Consider the following 21,842-nt stretch of genomic DNA (forward strand, 5'->3'; position numbering starts at 1 on the left):
TGTAGACTGGTGCTAGGGTTCTAACCAGCTTCTCGGAAGCTATGCAAGTAATTTCCGTCCCGTAAAGCAACCTACTGACGATGATGGCTCGCGTCACCCGGAACCGAACATCGCGGTTGTTGGATCGGTGAGGCCGAGAGATCGTTTTAACGAGGTTGAGTCTACTGTGGCAGTCCTTTTTGACCTGTTGGAAATGCTGGTCGAAGGAGAGCGTTCGGTCGATCAGTACGCCGAGGACGCGAACTGTTTTCCTGTTTGGAATGCTGAGACGGACATACGTGGCATCGGATGCTCTTCCTGGCGGACAGCTGGAAACCCATCGAGTCGGTCCATTTGACGACGGCAGAGACTGCCACTTGCGCTTGCCGTAGGGTTCGGATCTGTGTAGGACCGGTGGCCACAATCAGCACATCGTCAGCGTAAACAAATATGTAAATGCGCCCAGGTAGCCGGTCAAATACCCCATTCATTGCCACCAGAAACAACGTGACTGCGATAACGGAGCCTTGAGGGACTCCGGTCTCCTCGCTGAAACTTTTCGATCGCGTGTTCCCCACCAATACACGGAATGGTATTAGGATTGTTTGATATACTAAGTGTGCTTGATATACACGGACGACTCAAAACGATTTACTCAAAAGTGAGTTGAATTTTCCGGGCTTTCCAAAAAAAAACTTCTAGAATATGAGGAACATCGATAGAGGTTTCACTCAGTCTATTAGTATACTCCTGGACGGAGTAAAATGTCCATGATTTTTTCTCATATTCATGAAATTTTTTCTGGAAAGCCCGGAAAATTCAATTCACTTTTGAGTACATCCACTTTTGACTAAATTGAGTTGACTCAACTCAATTTTGAGTCGATCTGATCGTCCGTGTATGACGCTCCATTTATGTGCATCATATGTAACAGAAATTTACACTACCTTTTCGAACTGTGCATGTAAAGTTGAGTTTGATACTCAAAGGGCCAGTGCAGTACGCACGGTGGCCACTGCAACGGGAAAACCATAGTATGAGATTTAGCCCGAGTTCTCAAATATCAGAATTTACAAAATTAGTTAAGTCCAAGATTATGACAATTATGCAAAATGATGTCAGGAGAATCCCAAACAATTTCTAAGCCTCAGACACGTGATATTTTGTTAAATTTTCAATCTTGAAAAGTTTAAGATGCTGAATGTCCGGTATTTTTAATGTTTGTTAACTTTAGAACCTTGCAAACTTGTCATGCCACAGAATATTTCAAATTCCACAATGGTTGGAATTTTGAATTATCGTAATAGAAAATAAAAGTTTGAGGTCTCAAACATCTCATTGCTACACTTTTCAGACTATTGCTCTATCTCACTGTTACATTTTTCAGAAATTTCTAGTCTCACAGTTTTCTTAGACCAGGATATTAGAAATTTTTAATTCCTGGATTAATTTAACAATTTTTTTGAATTTTTCTCCGAATATCATAGAAATTTTCTCTAGGGTTTACTTATGATCATTCCAAAATGTCTTCAGATCAGAGTAATTTTTAGGAATCCCATCAATTATCTTATGATTCACTCTGGTATTTCCTAGAAAAGATCTCCATAACAGTCTCGGGATTCTATGCAGGACACTTTAGGAATTCCTTCCTTGTAATTCACTCTATAATTAATTCTCGTGACAATTGGCTTTAACACTCCAAACACAAACTAAAGTATTTAAAAATATCCAGAGGACTTTTTGATATATTATCCGAGAATACCAACGAAGTAATTTAAAATTCTACGATGTTTCTTGAAATTATACGAAAGTTCCTGTACTTTCACAAAGATTCTTGAGCTGATAATTAGTTCTATGAACTCAAACGATGCTCCTGAACTACTTTATAATTCATTGGGCTTATCCAAAGTTTTCTCAGTTTCTATTAAGTTCCCTGAACTTATGGGAAGTCTCGTGAACTTTTGGAGAGTTCCATCACCATCTACGATGTTCCCTGAACTTATATTTTTAATTAGCTTATACAAATTACAACTGAATTTCTGCCAAGTTTGCAGAACTTTTAGGTATTGTGTACAACTTATACAAAGTTGCGTGAACATCTTCTAGGGGAATTCATGGAATTAAAAAACTTCGTCAGAATTCCATATTTTTATTCAAGCTTTCTTAATTCAATCAAGATCTCAGAATATACATGAGCCTCTCCAAAATTTTGGAGCAAACTTAATTTTTTTTACGATTATTCCTGAAAATTAGGATCAAAATAAGTTCTTTGAAAAACTGCTGTGAAGGTCCCTGAAGTTCTAAGAAGTTTGCTGAAGTTCTACGGAATTCCCTAACGTTCTATGAACCTCGCTGAGTTTCTACAACGTTTGCCAAACTTCTATGAAATTTCAAAAAGTTCATTGAAGCTTCTCTTAGCTTCAACGAAGTACTCCACATTTGTGCAAAGTTTTCTATTTTTTTTTTACAAAGCTCCTCGAATTTCTACAAAGTTCTCTCAAGCTCTTTAAAGTTCCCTGAATTTTAATTAAATTTTTTGAATTTGTACAATATCCGCTCAACATCAAGAGTGGGCTTGAAGTTTAACGAAGTTGAATGAAATGAAAGAAAAATCTCTGAATATCAGCAAAGTTCTCCGAATTTCTACAAAAATTGCTAAATATATCAAAAGATTGTCAAATTTTTATAAAATTTTATGAAATTAGGCAAAATTCTCTGAATTCCTACAAAATTTATTAAAGGTCTATAAAATGTTCTAGACGTCTACGATATTCACTATTGTTCTACGAAGTTCATTGCGCTTTATTCTACAAAGTTCGTTACGCTATTACAAAGTTTGCCGGGCCTCTACCAATTTTTTTTTTTTTGGGATTTGAACCACTGCGACCATTAAGCTGATCTATTGTGGATGAGTTACCATTTAGGGTAACTGCCGTTGTTGCCTGATAATGCAGAGTATCCCAATCTGGTATGATTCTTAGAATGAATTCAATCACCATTTTGGGATTTTTTAACCAAATCTCAGAAGGACGTAGTATGCTTTTGTTGAAATATTGTCTTCTGCGCACGAATAGTGCCGAACATTCGCAGAGCAAATGTTGAGAGGTCTCTGTCTCACAGTCACAAAACCTACAGATATGTGTTTTACTTCGATTTATCTTTTTCAAATGATATCTAACGGGACAGTGTCCCGTAAGTAGCCCAATAAGTATGTTTAGTGATTTTTTTATTTAAATTTAGTATTTTTTTCCGTAATTCCTTTGTTTGGAGTAATAAACAATTTGGATTGCCTTGAAGAATCCGTAGCAGCCCAATTTGACTGTATCATATTGTCTTCCCATTTTTTTCATTTCCATTTGTATTACACATTTAGATACCCCACAGAAAGGTTCTGGTCCTTTAAATTGGACACTTGAGCCTTGTCTAGCGAGTAAATTGGCTTTTTCGTTTCCTTCGATTCCGCAATGGCCTGGTACCCAGTACAGATAAACCTGGTTTTTGACTGCCAGTTGCTTCAGAAGTATTATGCATTCCCACACCAGTTTTGATTGGCATGTGAAAGATTGTAGTGCATTCAATGCTGCCTGGCTATCTGAAAATATGCAGATTCGCGTGTGTCGATAATTCCTTTTTCGACAAATATATGCACACTCTAAGATAGCGTAAATTTCTGCAAGAAAAACAGTTGTCCATCTTCCCATTGGTATTGAAACGTTAAGCCCCGGGCCTGTGATCCCAGCTCCTGTGCTATCATTCATTTTTTAACCGTCTGTGTAGAAAATTATTGATCCTGGTGGAATTATTGGCCCTCCTAATTCCTATATTTCGCGGTTAGCATTAACAACTTTATACGGTATATCTAGGTTTAACCTTTTTTCCATCCAGTCTTCGTTCATTACTACTAATGGATTAATGAGAAAATCTTTCAGTATACTAAGGTGCCCTGAAAGATTGCCTTCAAGATAGACGTTTGTTCTGCGTAGCCTTAGTGCACTCTTTCCAGCTTCCATTTGCACGTATTGATGCAGTGGGAGCATATTGAGAGCTGCCTCCATGGCCTTTGATGGTGGGCTGTGCATTGCTCCTGTTATGGCCATGCAAGCCAAACGTTGATATTTTTCTAGCTTTTTCTGGGTCACGCTTTGCTTTGTTTTAGGCCACCAAACCAATGAAGCGTATACTATTCTAGGTCTTACAATAACCGTGTAGATCCAAGTCCCCATTTTTTTCAAAATGTTTTTTTTTACTAACCCTGAGAGCATTCGTGGCTTTTATTATTACCTGCTCTAAGTGTAAGTTCCAATTAAGTTTATCATCTAGAATGACTCCCAGATACTTTACGTTTGACGAGTATTTTATAATAGATCCATTAATTGACAAACTTTTGAGTGTTACTTGTCTTCTGCGAGTGAACGGGACCAACACTGTTTTGGATGGGTTTATATTTAACCCTTCATTTTGGCACCACTGAAATGTGCAGTTCAAAGTAGATTGCATTCTATCTGTGATGATGTGATTAAATTTTCAACGAACTACTATGACCACGTCATCAGCAAACCCGATAACTTCGAAGCCTTCTTCCACTAGTTTATTGAGAAGATCATCAGGGTATTCAAAGAGGTCTTCGTCAGAGGTCATCATCAGGGTATTCAAAAGAGGTCTCTTTTATTAGTATCTGTGCTTCCCCAAGTTATGTGATGGGAATTTGCATCACATCCAATGATGAAGTGTTTGTTGTTCATTTTGCAGAAGTTAATGAAGGCTGCTAATTCGGGTGGAGGAACTGTATTCACATCGCCAGGGAAGTAAGCCGAAGCTATGTAGGCTTCGGTTTTCCCCCGGGTTGTGGGAATTTCCATTCGAAGTGCAACTAAATCTTTGGTAATATATATTTTATTAAAACTGCTGTCCGAGGTTTTGGATTGCTTTCATCATAAATTAGCTTACCTGCCTGTGTGCCTATTCCAAGAACTTAGTGTTTATGAGCCCAGGGCTCTTGTATTAGCGCCACAGTTATATTTTCCTTCGCGAATCTTCGACAAAAGACTCCGGTTGCCCCTTTGGCATGGTGAAGATTTATTTGAATAAATTTTAAGTTAGTACTCATTTTTTTTACTGCTTCTGGCCCTTTGACGACCCAGAGAATTTACGGTCCTGTAGAGGCCCAGAATTATCCCGGTCTTTTGGATGCCCAGATATGTTCCGGTCCTTTAGAGACTCAGAGTAATTCCGGTCCTTTGAAAGCACAGATGACTTACGGCTCTGTGGAGGCCTAGAATCATTTCGGCCCTTTGCATGCCCAGATATATTCCGGTCCTTTAGAGACTCAGAAATAATCCAGTCTTTTGAAGGCCCAGAAAGATTCTGATCTTTAGCAGGCCCAGAAATTATCTGGTCATTTGGAGGCCCACATGGGTTCCCGTTCATCGGATGCCCAGAGTGATTCAAGTCCTTAGATTTTTCTTGAAGGTTTTGATCCGGATTTTGGTTGTTGAACTGAAGTTAACTGAACTCCTATAGAACTTGCTGCACTTCTAGAAAGTTTCCAGAATTTCTACGAAAACTCCTGAAGATATGTGAATTTCCTTGAAGTTCTACGACGCTCCCTGAGCGTCGACAAAGATCCCCGAGTTTTTAAAAAGTTCCCCGAAAATCTTAGGTTCAATCTGATACGTTCGGACCTGAGGACCATGACTTTCGGATAAAACTACCGAACGCTTTGACGATTCAACTGAGAGTGTTTATTATAATGTTTTTAGGTTTGGAGTCAGCTAGTGTACATGGGTGTATGTTATATAAAGACAAGGAAAGTGCATATGCAGCTTATGCTGCGTTTGCAAATTAGAACCTCGCGGCCTGGCTTAAGTATGTGCTGTATTTACCGTGTGAACCGGTCATATTACGGATTCACAAGTCGGACTGTAATTCTGATGAATTGGTATGCTGGAACGACACGTTTCTGCTGATGCAGTAAATTCTTGTACTGTATCAAGATTTGTGGATGTCTACTACACCTCCCCCTTTTTGGAAAAATAACGCAATATAATAAGTTATTTTCAACCATAAACCGTATACGCATTTTCCTTAGCTTTGTAAATAATATGTCTACATTTTTGTTTCTTGTGTATTCAAATTTTTAACAGTCTGGATTTATGGACTTTGAATCTGTCATTTTTTTCATTAATTATACAAGCATTAGAGTCATCCAGATTTTCTATTGTATATGGTCCAGAAAATGTTGGGTCTAATTTATTTCTATTTTCTTGTTTTAAGTACACTGTATCGCCTATATTTAATTGTGTTGGTATAATATTTTGATTGATATCTCTTGTTCGCTTGTGTTTGCTTTTATTAATTACGTCTGATACTTTATAATGAGCTACTTGCATTCGATATTTCAATTCTTTTATGTATGAATCATGATTGTATAAAGGATCAATTTCTGGACTGTTTTTGGTAATTTCGAATCTATTTATTGGTCTACCGAATACTAATTCGAACGGTGTATAGTTGTGCTCTAAGTTGGGTGTTGTATTATAAGTAAAAGAGTAAAATGGCATCCATTCATCCCAATTATTGCGTGTGTCATTAGTAAAGATACGTAGATACTCGTTAAGGCATCTATGATTTCTTTCTAATGCGCCAATTGTCTGGGGATGATAGACAGTAGCACATGTGCGGTTTACGTTTAATAAGTTACACATCTCATTAAACACACCTTTATATTCTGTACCCTGATCGGTTTTGATAAACCTCATAGGTCCAAATTTTAAAATACAGTTTTCTAGAACTGCGTGTGCGATAGTTCTGGCAGATTTATCTGGAATCGGTACCATAATTATAAATTTAGAAAAGTCACATTGCATGGAAACAGCGTAGCGGTTTCCGTGTTCTGTTAAGGAAAAGGGTCCAACGGTATCGATAGAAACGACATCAAATGGTTGGATGGGTGTGGTTGTTACTACAGTTTTTGTTTTCACAGTTGGATAATGTTTGTTAATTTTACATAAAGTACATGCTTTTACGAATTCAGTTATTGATTTTTTCATGTTAGGCCAACTATAAAGTGATTTTATTTTTTTATATAAGCGATTAACACCTAAGTGTCCGCCTGTTGGGATATTATGATATAGATTTAAAATGTTGTTGATTTCCATTGGATCAACTATATATTTTGGTTTATTATATAATATAATTTGAACATTCCTTAGAATGTTATTTCCTACTTCTTTAAATGAATTTATATCAATTAGTTGAAATAAGAAGTCTTCTTTTGCGATCGCTAATTTTTGCAATTTATTTTTTTCATGAGGGGCCCCATATTCAATATATTTGAAAATTTTATCAAGCGCTGATTTGTTATTTGATCCATCAATTAATACGAAATTTAGCACTTGTGCTAATTTCTTGGTATAATTTTTATTAAATATATTCATGTCATAATTGTAATGGCTATTTATGCTGAAAGATAACTTAGGCAATTCAAAGACTTCCCAGTTATTAATAGCTTCTACTACATGGAGTTGTACAGGCTCCTGTATGGGCACATTAATAATTGGGGGACTTATCTGCTTTTTTGTCATCGATCTTGTTACTATATACATACCTTTTAAGTATTCTGTGTCGATGTTTATTCTAGATAAAGTATCTGACACTATATTGGATTTTCCTTTGATATACTCTATGGAAAAATCATAATCCTCAAGGTCCGCTCTCATCCTAGTTAATTTTGATGAGGGATCTTTCATCGAGAAAAGATACACTAACGGACGGTGGTCCGTGCGTATCAAAAATTTCCGACCGTATAAGTAGGGACGAAAATACGTCACTGCCCAATGTATGGCGGTCAGTTCTTGTTCAATTGTTGACTTGTTTGACTCGCCTTTAGTAAACGCTCTACTGGCGAATGCAATAGGTAAGTCAACATCGTCATGCTTTTGTGCAAGAACTGCTCCACAACCTTGTTTTGACGCATCCGTTGTAAGTATAAATTGTTTCTGAAAGTCTGGCAGTTTAAGAATTCGGGGTGATAATAATTGCTTTTTAAGTTGGTCAAATGCATTTTGACACTCGTAATCCCATTTAAAAGTTGTGTTTTTCCTCTGTAATTTATTTAAGGGTAATGCGATTTGAGCAAAGTTTGGAATGAAACGCCTATAATAGTTGCAAAATGCAACAAACCTACGCGCTTCATCGCTGTTCTTTGGTACGGGATAATTTTCAATTGTGGTGAATTTTAATTTGTCTGGTTGGATACCATAACGCGAAATTTGATGTCCTAAAAACAACACTTCGTGTTTAAAGAAACAACATTTCGATGGGTTAAGCTTTAGGTTGAATGCTCTCATTCGTTCAAATACTTTTTCCAGGTTATACAAATGATGCTTAATAGAACATCCAATGACAATTATGTCATCGATGTACAGGAAAGCACATTCTGGAGGTAGCCCACTCAACGCAATGGTCATCATGCGTTGGAAGCTGTTTGGACTAATGTTGAGTCCAAAAGGTAATCTATTGAACTCAAAGTGTCCGGATTCAGTGGAAAATGCAGTGTATTTTTTGCTTTCTTCGCTAAGTGGTATTTGATGAAACCCTGACTTCAGGTCCAGCGTTGAAAAGTATTTCGCTCGACCCAATTGGTCCAGAATTTCATCAATCCTAGGCAATGGGAATTTGTCGGGTATTATCTTTTTGTTTAGTTGTCGAAAATCAACAACTAAACGCCATTTTTTCTCTCCTTGAACATTCTTCTTCGGTACTAGAAGTATCGGAGAATTATATGGAGAATAAGAGTTTTGAATAATGTTTTCATTTAACATTTTATTAACGTGATTATGAACCTCTGTCTTTTGTGTATGAGGCGTTCTATAATTCCGTATATAAACAGGGTTTCCATCATTTAGACAAATTTTCTGTTTATAGAAATTATTGTGTGTTAAACTGTCTTCATCAAGAGCAAATACATCATTATATTTGCTACATAGTTTTAAAAGTTCCGTTCTGCAGTCTGGATTTACGTTATCCAATTTCAATTGCTCTAATAGTTTTTTGTTCCTTTGTGCAATTGTGGATTGAGTCATGTTGATTTGAAAAGCATCATAGTTACTCAAAGGTTTAAATTCTGGAGTGAAATTAACTGGTATATATACATTTTCGTCTGTTGTGTTAATTATTTTCATATATGGATTGCTTTTATTTACTATGCTATTTGCATAGAGTACACCTGGGTATACTTCGTTTGCGATTACTACACTATCTTCTGTCAAGTTGCCGTAATTTAACTGTTTTATAACTTGACTTCTTGGTGGGATTACTAAATTTCCACCAATATTATTTTCAATTGGAATACTTACATTTTCATTATTAATTTTAAGATTTAATAACCAGCTATCATAATCTATATTACATTTGTTAATTGTTAAAAAGTCTCTTCCCAATATTCCTTCAGTAGGAATAGGAAAGTCGCTATTTACTATATGAAACTTTTGTGGAATACTTATACCATTAATATTGATATTGGAGTAGGTACAGCCAATTGAATTAACTGTGCCAGCACCTATACCTGTAATATTACATATTTCTTTAGGATAATAATTTTGGGTTGATTTTATTTTGTTAGATTTAATCACTGAAATATCAGATCCACTATCTATCATAAATGCAATTGGGGTATCCGATAGATCAGCTGTTAAATTTATAAAGTTCGAGGCAGCAACGTTTATTGCGTATGCTGCCCGTGATGTACTCCAAAAAAAAGGATGCACATTTGTTAGGGGATTTGGTTGTTGAGGATGAAGTTGCTGCTGCAACTGTTGTTGTATTGGTTGGTGTTGCAATTGTTGAGTTTGATTATTGGCATCATTTGCATGTGCCATAAACATATTTGGTGTGTAGGAACCTCTTCGGTTCCAACTTCCTCTTTGGTGTGGGTTGCGGTTATTTTGCCGCCAATTTCCTCTGTTGAAATATTGTTGTGTGTTGAAGTTTCCACTCCTGAATTGATATCGGTTAGCATGATAATGTTGATTACCACGACCTCTATACGGAGGTCCACCACGACCTCGTGATTTGCTTCCTCTACCGGCCCAAAACATTTGAGCATTTGTAGAGATGTTACCAGCACCAGTAGTGGTGTCATTTTCCATTACTTTCTGCCCGGCATCATAAATTTTGCTGAATTGTCCAGCTTTGAGAATGGTTTTTGTTTCTGTATTTTTGATACCACTAATAAGGGTATCAATTCCTACTTTTGTTGCCATGGTATTGGCTCTGGCCATCGGAATTTCTTCCTTAATGTAACACGTTCTTAGCTGAGTGGTTAGTTCTTCGACTTTATTACAAAAGGTTTCTGTTGAATCCTTTTGTTTTAGAGCTTTCAGTTTGGCTACTACGTTATCTGATGTCACTTTTGAACCACAATTGTTCTTGATGGCATCAAGAATTTCTTGTAAGTCATTGAGCTCAGCAATGACTTGACGGGCTAAACCTGTAATTCGCGTTTTTACGAAGCGGGTAAGAGTGGCTTGTGCTGCAGCCTTTGCTTCTCGAGTTGCTGTAGCAAAATCAGCATTTACCAGATCTTGAAATAATGTCACTGCATCCAGAAAAGCATTAAGATTTTCTGGGGCACCATCATACGTCGCTATGAGTGAGGTGCCCGTTTTGATGTCTACCTTTGCCATTTTACTTGGTTTACTTTTTATTTTGATATAAAATGAGAATACTAGAGCTATTGTTCGTAAACTTGTAATTTGATCTTTTGCGTTCACAAGTTTTTCGTCCGCAATTAGCAAAATGTCGTTGTATTTTTGTCGAACAGCTCTGATGTAGAAATTGAGTTCTGTAGATGTAAACTTAGTTTCGTTTTGCGCTAATCGATCGTTTACTAATGTATAATTCTTTATAGCCTGATTTTTCTTACGGATTAAAAATTTCCTGCTGTAAAGTCTATTCGGCGCTTTTGTGAAATTAATTAATATGGAATTCAACTCGGAAATGTGTAAATCTATCTCATATTTGATTTCTTCTAATTCCATTTATCGATATTTTTCAAAAGAACGACAATTTTGTGTAAGCTCAAAAAAACCTTATGAAGAAAAAAAATGTTTTACATCACCATATTTTTGTTCCTTGCTGCTTCCACATCCGATCTCGTCTGGGCATCTTGGGTTATCGCTGCGCGTATTTCGTCCTTGCTGGGGTTGTATGGCCGAGGGCACGCGTTCGCCCGTCGGCTAATTATGTGTAATTTCTTGTGATATTACCGAGGGCGCGCACTCGCCCGTCAGGTATTGCGATCTGCGTTAGCGCAATGTTATCTGCATTCCATCACGGCAGCTCACCATACTTGGAATTTAATTATTGCATTATTGTTCGTGTCCATCATTTGCATTAAATTCACTTCATAAGTTTTTTTTTTTTAATTATTTTTTTTTTTTTGCACTGTTGCACGCGAATCAAAACGGTTGTTTTATCGAAATGTGTAGCGTAACTTTACAAAACGTATCGTTCGAATGTTTACACCGCATCTGTTATTCTGTCAAGATTTTGCCTTGACTTGAAAGCACGTCGGCGCTCTTTTCGCTGCAGTAATTTGTAGCACAGCAACAGAAACTGAACAGCAACGATGATTAAAATCAACCAGAGTTTGATTTCATGTTCGTCGTGGTAGATGGTGTGCATTTCTTGGTTAGCGATAATCGTCACATCTTTATCGCCGGTGGTGTCTACCTTTGCAGCTGACGATTTTCTATTGCCCATTATTAAAAGTCACTTCGCCGGGCACTTTACATCACAATACAGGTTACACTATAAGAATCTGTTCCTTAGCACAGTTCACTTTTTTGTTATCACTTTTCGAAGAAGGCACGCCTGTTCACTGGTAGCCATGATACGTTCGGACCTGAGGACCATGACTTTCGGATAAAACTACCGAACGCTTTGACGATTCAACTGAGAGTGTTTATTATAATGTTTTTAGGTTTGGAGTCAGCTAGTGTACATGGGTGTATGTTATATAAAGACAAGGAAAGTGCATATGCAGCTTATGCTGCGTTTGCAAATTAGAACCTCGCGGCCTGGCTTAAGTATGTGCTGTATTTACCGTGTGAACCGGTCATATTACGGATTCACAAGTCGGACTGTAATTCTGATGAATTGGTATGCTGGAACGACACGTTTCTGCTGATGCAGTAAATTCTTGTACTGTATCAAGATTTGTGGATGTCTACTACAAATCGGATCACTATGAAGTTGAGCAGTAGTATAGCTAAACACACAACAATTTGAATGTTGGAGAACATGTTAAAACTTTTATTTATTTTTATTTCTATTAATTCGAAGTTGAACGTACAGAATAATTAAATTTCGGTTTTGAAAAAGAAATTGATAGTCCGATTATTCGAAGAAACCCGCTATTGAAAGTGATACAGTTACCATCGTTGTTGCTGTTTCCGGGTTTGAATCGTAATAGCTTGATCATTAGTGGTGCAGGGGGAACAATACTTATTCTGATTTTATTAGCGCTGCTACGGCATGTGAGCAGGATGGAAAGAATAAATCGGAATAGACAGAATGATAAACAGGGATATTTAGGATATCTTGCAAAAAAAAACTACAAATTTATATAAAAGAGATGTCTGGAATAGATAAAAAATGTCCTTGATTTTGTTTCGTTGATGCGGATAAAAATGCGGAAAATTGATGTGGAATGAGGATGAATGAAGATTTGTTCTTCCCCCTGGAGTGGTGTGCTGTGATATGCGGGCTCGATAACCTAGTGGCGACCGTTTTTGCTTACTGCAAAGAAAATCGCGGGAGCCCAGGCTCCTTTGCAGTACAAAGCCGTTAGTGTTGCCAAAACAAAACCTTGCTGCAAACAAAACCCCTTTTATCGAAAATCCCAGCGTTTTCACGTGGACATGCAGAAAACCATGGAAGAAAACCTATCATCTGAATCCGAGCATGTAAGCCAAGTGTCAGATGTTCTCCTTACGGAAAATGCTTGCTCTTCAACTTTTTCCCCCATGATAGGTGGTAGAGACCGAAATTAACGTCAGCTGCACGCTCTGCTTCGGAGCTTTAGGGAAAACATTCTATCACTGACTAACTGCATTTGGCTCTATTATACCTCTATTATTATATTATACCTATATACAAAATATCTAACCCATTCTTCTCCGCATTGTCGTTACAGATGAACATACTGGTAATATCGTTCCTGGCGCTAGCGTCGTTGACGACCTTCCCCACGCAGACGCTCGGAACGCCAGCCGCGGCCGCCGCCGACGTGTCCGACCCGAAGAAATCGCTAGCCGCTGCCGAGGCGGCACAACCCGTCAACGATAATGCCCTGAAGGAGATTTGGCAGGAGGACGACCGCGAGGTGCTGATCCGGAACGAACGGGGCACCAAGAACGGCGGAGCCGCTGGTAAGAAAGACCGCAAAAAAGACAAACACTCCAACTCCTCACCATCATCATCATCTTCATCATCATCACCTTCCTCCTCGGCGACCCTCCAGAAACTCAAACAACAAAACTCAAAATCCAAACCCGACACCAACCGACAGCAGAGTAAGTGTGCGAGATTTTGTGTAAACACTCTAATTTAAGATTTTTTTTTCTCGTTGGTTTTGATTGGCACTGATTCGCTTTGTTGTTTATTTAAATTGGTTATTTTGGCAAAATTTAACACACTAACACGGAAACCTACTAGGTTCATATCTTCCTAAGTACGCCTTAATTTTGTAGTTTGAGTTGATCACGTGTCCATCTCATTCCGAAGTAAGAGTGATTATAACTAGACTAGCCAAACATTAACAATCAACAGTGAGTACTTGTGTGCATGACGCTAATATACTATAACAACAATTAAAGTGGTTATCATGAACCAGTCTGTTCTTCATCTACGTGGGATACAAATCTAAATCTAACCTAACCTAACCCAACCTGACCGGATAGCCCGTCCGCAATTCCGTTTGGTTTGTTTGAATAATGGAAACGAAAGAGAACATTCAACCGCATCATTCTTCATGTACGTCCACTACAATCCCATTGCTGGAGGTAGAGGTAGCCGTTTTAGAGCCCAAACAGTGGGAGTTTTCTTGTTTTCCCCGGAAAAGCACCACCGCTAGCGCACGTGTATATGATGCGGGTGATTGTGTTTATGTGTCTTTGTTTGGATTGTGTGCGTGTGTGTGATTGCGATCCGGACCTAACAAACTAACCCACTAGCGAACTAGGATCGAGGGGGGTTTTAGTCGGGCAAGTTTTCCTCACGCTTCAAATAACTTTCAAATTTCGTTTTCCATTTCCGGAATTTCATTTTTCCCGTACTGCTGCTGCTGCTGCTGCTGCTGCTGTTGCTCCATTCTTGTACTTTTACCGCGATGGCATTGTTGCACCGAAATGTGATAACTGAATGGACTCGCATAGACTCGCAGTGCCGATACACCAAGGGACCGTGGACTGAGTGCGAAGCCAAATCCAATACCCGCTCCAGAACGCTTTCGCTGAAGAAGGGTGAACAGTCTTGCGTCCAGACCCGCACCATTCAGAAGAAGTGCAAAAAAGGTAAGTGCATATGGGTGTAATTTTTTTTATATTGGTCATTATAAGTTTGTAATATGTATTTTGTAGAATGATTCAAATGAGAGAGACCTTTTTTAACATGCCATCAGTAATGATGAATATTGTCAGAAAATAGTGAAACATTTGTAAGCACTATTTCTAAAATAGCTTCAAAGTTTAACGATAAATCTCAAACACCCCTGAAATAAAGATTTAGGGAGATAAATGGGTTTAAAGATTTGAAAAATCAAATTACGGAGAAAATCGGGTATACACATTTCGAACACCTAAACACCCCTCAAATAACTATTAAGGCCATAATTACATGAACATGAGCATGATTGGCCACCGGAGGATGCAACTCCGTTATTGCCAGATCAGCTGTAATTACACAGAGAACCAATAGACGTTACTTGGGACTAGCAATCATCCTCAATGTGTAAGTACTGGTGATCTAAAACTAGGCAATACCAATGCCGGCCACGTCCGAATGCTGGTCAAGAAAGGAATGGGTAGGAATATGCTTTAATGAAAGCCGGGGGGTGTTGGGTAAAAGGGTTTGGATTGCAACATGACTAGTTTTGGCAAACGATATGCTGAATTGATGTCCTAACGATTCAATAGCACGAAGGAGCTTAAATTTGAACCCACGGTCTTCTGCTCAGTAAGCAAAATCAGTCACCACTAGGCTACCTAGCTCCTTATATCACAAAATAATTACGATCAAGTTTCCGTTCAACTTGTTGTTACTAGGTCTCGATCCCGATTTTTTGAGACAGTATTTGGTAAAGATTGAATTAAAATTAAACAAATAAATGGAAAGGATCTCATCCGAATGATCTGTAATTAGCCGGCCTTCTAATGATTCATAAGCTTAAAATCAATCGCAGTTCAAAGTTTACCGCTTAAAAAAATATGTGTATACCGTGGACCCCCGGTAATCTGACCGGTTTTAATTTGAGCACTTTTTAGTTTGAATTCCCAAATGTCATTTTACACATGTAATGAAAAAAATCTTTATAGAACGAGGCGGAACGGAACGCAGAATCAAAACAAAACAGCAAATAAGGCTACCAGAAACTTGCTTTTCTGAAAATCATAGGGTTAAACACTAGAAGTCCAAATTAAAAATGAACCCCGTTAATATGCATGAAGTGTCGTTTAGATTAACGGGGGTCCACGGACTAGATATACATTTTTTCCTGAAAATAGACACTAACCAGGAAACGAAATGAAATGTTATGAAAATACACCATGAATAATATTCATGATATCATGAGCAACTTTTGCGTAACGCAGCAAACATTCCCAAAATCATGAATCATCCGAGTTGAAATCATGATCTAAATTCATGGGTTCAACTTTTAACCAAAAAATGTAAAAAGAATAAAATAAAGCATTAGACTGGATTCGAACCAAGAACCTTGAGATCATTAAACCCATACTTTGACCACTAGACTATCAGTACTTTTATAAGATGGAAGACAAAAGGCGTATAAGAGATACCTATGTAATGTGGTTTATGAATACTGTTTGCCAAGTACGTGTAACGCTTGTAGCGGTCTTGATTCCACTGCATTATGAAATCATGAATTTCCATGACGAAATCATGAATCATTCTTACGATTTCATGGGATGGCAAGTTTTTTCATTTCATGATTTTTTATTCATGAAAATGGAATCTGATTTGTTTCCGTGCTTACAAAGTAGCTTGTGAGGTGAGACGCAAACCAAGGCAATATAAATTATACGTGGGTTCCTGTCCTTGCTCATGGTATGACGCGATCGGATGAGTAGATGTCGGTAGTGTTTAACGTATTTTAAATATGCCCAAGACACGAATTTGAAAGTAGCTTCAAATTCGTGCCCAAGACGCCATATTTAAAATACTATAAACACTACCGACATCTACTCATCCGATCGCGTCATACCATGAGCAAGGACAGGAAACCACGTATAATTTATATTGCCTGGTTTGTGTCTCACCTCGTTTGACAGATCTGATCGCCCGTTTGAAAGTTCGAATCACTCGATTAACAATGCGAATTGTGGACAAATGAAATGCGAATTGTGGACAAATGAAATGCTCCTGTGGCATGTCGATTCATCGGTGATAATTCCTCAACCGGACCGGACCGGAAATCAAAACCGCCGCCTCCCCAACTAACAATTTTAGCTGCAGATTAGCTTATACAGTCAAAAATTGGCTAATTTTTGCCTGTATAAGCTAGTCTGCAGCTAAAATTGTTTGTTGGGTCTAGCTTGGTAATACCAACCGGAGGAAACTAACGATTTTAAATTGGCTCACTACTTGATTAGCCTATTGGTCCCAAGCAAATCGATTAACGTACCCCATTCTAGTCGAAATTCTAGTACTACACTATGTTTGTTTTGATTTGCTATAAAAGTTTGACAGATAAAATGAGGGGTTCGTGGATTTCCCTATGTTTCGAGAGGTGCATCGTTTAGTTAGGGACCGAAGAGAGTACCAGAGCAGAGCCAAAAAGCTGAGCACGTTTCTTCGGGACCTTCTGGTCTTAGAGTTACCTCTATGGTAATACACTGTCTTTACTGACTAGGCTATCTTAGGCCAATAGTGTTAATAGGTTCAATAGTGTTCTATGGTGTCAATATTTAAAGCTTGTTTTTCCGTTATTGCTGTAACAAAGTTTCCGATTGTCCCTTCAACTTTGAGTAAAATGGCAGTTGTGTCCTACATAACATAGCAAATAACACATACAGCATTACTCACTAGTTTATACACGTTTCACCCACAGCCTGCCGTTACGACAAGGGAGCCTGGTCCGAGTGTGCCCCCACCGGTCAGATGTCCCGTACCGATAGTCTGAAATCGAGCAGCGACGCTACCTGCCAGTCGACGCGAGTGGTCAACAAAAACTGCAATCAGGGCAAGTCGAAAGACAAACAGAACAAATCGCCAAAGGCCGAAAAGAAGGAGAAAGGTAAGTTCCACCCAGTTAAGAGCTGGACTAGCGGGAGCTTCCTATGAGAGGAAGAGGAGAAAGGAGTTCGATCAAATCCGAACTAAGCCCAATCTAACGATGGGGGTCAAATTGGTTATACAAAAACGGAAAGAAATCGCTGATTGCAGCAGTGATTCTATTGGAAGAAAGTTTACGTACGTAATCAAAATCAAGTTAGACAAGTGGAGTTGAAAGTAGTACATAGTATGGAGGCACCCACATTGAACTAATTGGGAAGGGAATCGGACTTGCTCGTAGAAGTAGTCAAAATATGTGCATAACTTGATTGCAACAATCATGCCTCTAATGTTGCAATCAAGATTAGCCGTTGCGTAAACGGGACGCCTCCCTTGATAGCATTAGATAAAGGGTGTATTCGATAAAAATGGCACACCGAAATTTATTTTAAAAAAACCTGAAAATTTGAGTAAATCTTATTCATGGTGTATTGTTTACATATGTCAAGTTTCATAGTTATTCATACTGTAGTTCCAGTCATGTCGTCGATACAAGAAATTGATCGTGAAAAAAATGTGTGCAGCCAGGAAAGTGGTGCAACAGTTCAAGAACCGTCCAAGCCTGTAAATTCGAGATGGTGCTAAAATGTCCAAGGTGTCAGTCGGTTTTCTGCAGAAAACCATGAAGCGTGCTGGGTTACATATTCACATGGTGCAAAAATCCCCAAACTGGAATGAAAAGCAAAACATCACTGCGAAAACCCACACCCGGAAACTTTACACGAGGTTGCTCACCAAATCGTGTTGCATCGTGATGGATGACGAAACTTACGTCAAGGCCGACTTCCGTCAACTTCCTGGGCAAGAATATTTCATTGCCAAGTCTAAGTTCGATGTTCCGAAGGATGTTCAAAATAAGAAATTATCGAAATTTGCAAAAAAAAAGTTCCTAATCTGGCAGGCGATTTGCCGATGTGGTGAAATAAGCGCTCCCTTCATCACTTCCGAATCAATCAACGGTGCGATTTACACGGAAGAGTGCCTTAAGATGCGTCTATTGCTACTAGTAAAGAAGCACAAAGGATCAACTCTGTTTTGGCTTGATCTAGCATCCTGTCACTACGCTCGAAACGTGTTGGAAAATTTGGGTAAAAACAACAACAAAACACTGGGAAAATAGGTTGTATAAAATTTGATGGGTGGAGTGAAAAGGAAGGTGCGGGCATTCGGGATGGGAGACGCAATTGAATGAAACAAATTTTGTAAATCATACCTTATTAGTAGTTTTTCATTCCCTGAAAATTTCAAGAAAATCCAATAATCGGTTTAGTTTTGGTGAGTAAATATGTGTGTGCCATTTTGATCGAATACACCCTTTATATATACGACGTATAAGTGTTAGCAATAGACGAGTGCACGGATGGATTTGAGTTCACTTACTCGAGAAAAAGTGGCACATACTGCGGGCAATGTTTACTAATCATGAACACTAAATGTTCCTTATTCAATATTCACGAACTCAAATCCATCGGTGCTCTTGTCTGTATTTGTAAATCCGTTTACAGCGCGCAAGTGGAAGCGAAATTTTGTCAAACTGTACAATAAACACAAAAACTCAATAGAAAAGCCACGATAGGATGGCACAATGGTTCTAGGTAACGGGTGTTCAGTACTAACACACACAAATGAGAGTTAAATTTCACCCTGCACTACTGTTGAGAGTGAACTACAGCGGCACAGCCAACAAAACAATGGAGTGCAATAAGAACTTTGGTGAAATTGTCAAAAGTATACCACCACGGTTCTTTGTTACAAACTAAATGCAAATCATAATGAGTAATTATCGATGAAACCGCGCTTCTACTAGTTGTATAAGGTCCATGAAATCCAAAACTATTCATCATTTGATGGAACTTCTATCAGAGTAGAAGGGGAGTGTTTTTCCAGCTCTCAACTTAGTGTTCTAGATGCACTTCCACAGTTATTGATTGAGAGCTTTCTATGTTAACCAATGTATGCATTTTTATACGGTGTGGCAAACACAACTATGCCAACAATAGGAAACTAATGATTTTAAATTGGCTCATTACTTGACTAGCCCATTGGTACATCTATAAGTGTGGTGCTTGGTTTGATTCACCTTATAAATTTGACAGAGTTTAATTAGGGTTTCGTGGATTTTCCTACGTTCCGAGGGGTGCTTGGGACCAAAGGTCTGGTACTTTCTGAGCTAAAAGATTGAGCATTTTTCTTAGAGACCCCCTGGTCCGAAAAAGTGCAATAAGTTTTATTTGTATTTGTATTTGAAATAATTCATCTGACAATTAAGTCTTAATGAATAAAATTAGAGCTAATTTAACACAGACCTAATCCGATTTGCAAAACGTTCGGTTGGTTCATTGAACTCGAAAAACTCTTCGACGTCCGTAAACGCACGAATACACGCTGAGATTGGTTCGTTGTTCCCAAACATGGTTCGGTGAAAACTTGTTTGCAGTAGCGTTGTATTCCGAAGAGATCTGCTCGGCACACGAAAGTTCAACATCGCAAGCAGATCAGTTTCACCATTCAACAGCTTAGCAATAAGCAACGATTGCTGTACTTTCCATCGTTGTTCCAGTGTGTCTAAGCCCAACAGTCGGCATCTATCAGGATACGGCGGCAAATTGTCAGGATCACTCCACGGTAAGTTTCTCAGTGCCAGACGAATGAACCGTTTCTGAACCCGTTCGATCCTTAGGCACCACGTGACATGGTGAGGATGCCAAACGACGGACACATTTTCCAAAATTGGACGGACAAGTGCACAGTGCAATGACTTCCAACAATGTGGATCCAAAAAATCCTTCGCGTTGCTTTCGATATGATCGCTCCGTGTGAATCGTGTAAATCAAAAGTAATTTTTGTGTCTAGTTGAACCCCTAGATCAGTCACACTGGTAACTCTGGTAAGAGTATCGCCGTCGATATGATAGTCAAACAAACAAAATTTGATGTACCATGCGGTGAAACGTGATTATCTGACATTTTTCCACGCTAATAGCGAAGACAACAAATCAAAACAAACAAAACTCATAACTTTCAGGGTTGCCAAACACCTTGATAAGCATACTTTAATTGTCCTTGATAGGTACGTTCGGCAGAGCGCTTGGAACAGCACAACTAATAACTCGGCACGAATTAAGGTGTGCAGAGTTGAACACCCCTTGGAATATTGCATGCAATTCGACTAAACTTTCAGTAATTTTTTTTTTTTTTAAGTTATTGAAAAATTTCGGACTTGAAAAAAAACATATGTCCAGATAAAGGTTTTTGTAATTACAGACATACAAAAAATAAAATAGTAGAAAATTGTGATAGGGGAAATGGCTCTAATGTTGGCCTATGGATCTAAGATTGGGCCCACCGCTAAAAATCAGCTATTTATCCATTTTATCTAAATGAACGCGTCATTGGGAAGGTACTAATGGATATTTTTGGTCGCTATTGAAAATTTAGTCGATTGTTTAATTTATGTAAGGGCCCAAGGGGCATTTAGGCCGAAATAACTTCCATTTCCCCTAGTTACCATTAAGAAAATCTTCAGCCGGAAACAGATTCGCCTCTCACAACTGGAACTTAATGTTTTGTATTTTTTAGATACACATCACTTTAAAAAAATATTGTAGGATCTCGAGATTTTTCAAATAGACAAATTCTTTAGAAAGCAAACATTAGTATTTTTCAAGATTCTAAACTTTGAACAAACTCCTTCTGAACTATGAATTAACTCAATGGAGATTTATGTAAAGCTGCACTAAGACCATAATAAAGAAATTTTACAGATTTTTGTCGGTCAGATGCAGATTAAAAAGATTTTTTGCGATGAAAATACAGATTGAATAATGAACAAATGTGGCATCACTGCATAGGAAACAAGAACCTCACCTAGCTCGTTTCTCGATTTTTTTGTGAATCAGGTTGAGAGGGTGAAATCGGAATTCTCTTTCAGAATCGTTTTCTGAACTGTTTCCCACATCTCGTCCGGGAACTTTTATTTTCATTTCGTTCGCGATTACCGTATAGCTAGTTCCTTAGCAAAGTTCCTGAAGAACTGCGAAAGAACTTTTTTTTGAAAATGAACTTTCCAACACTGCTTGTGAGGCACATAGAACCCAAGTGTGTCACAATTCGAATCAATAGTGTTCAGGTTAAGATTCATACATGAAATGGACGTTTTTCACGATAAGTGCAAAAGTAAGTGTGAGACATATTATGATGACGTGTAGAATTTAGAAGCCACAGTAGCCTTTATGCCACATAGCAAATATTTAATATGAAAAATTTGATTGTACTCACTCCTTAACATAT

At 38.2% G+C, this 21,842-nt stretch overlaps 1 protein-coding gene across 7 annotated transcripts in view; it reads left to right on the forward strand.

Moving 5' to 3' along the window:
• LOC135698458 (protein FAM133A-like) overlaps nt 1–21,842 on the forward strand; it is a 472,657-nt gene that overhangs the window by 445,506 nt on the left and 5,309 nt on the right. For 5 of the 7 annotated variants that reach the window (XM_065218461.1, XM_065218458.1, XM_065218460.1 and 2 more), the window contains exons 3-5: nt 13,178–13,556; nt 14,418–14,555; nt 17,330–17,515. In XM_065218461.1, coding sequence (XP_065074533.1) covers nt 13,178–13,556; nt 14,418–14,555; nt 17,330–17,515 — 703 coding nt within the window. Of the gene's footprint in view, nt 1–13,177; nt 13,557–14,414; nt 14,556–17,329; nt 17,516–21,842 lie in introns of all 7 variants that reach the window. The other 2 variants (XM_065218463.1, XM_065218464.1) reach the window with 2 other exon arrangements.

This window comes from Ochlerotatus camptorhynchus, unplaced genomic scaffold (assembly GCF_037179485.1).
Source record: "Ochlerotatus camptorhynchus isolate MF236.1 unplaced genomic scaffold, CSIRO-AGI_Acam_v1.1 ptg000086l, whole genome shotgun sequence".
In the NCBI taxonomy this organism is placed as follows: Eukaryota; Metazoa; Arthropoda; class Insecta; order Diptera; family Culicidae; genus Ochlerotatus; species Ochlerotatus camptorhynchus.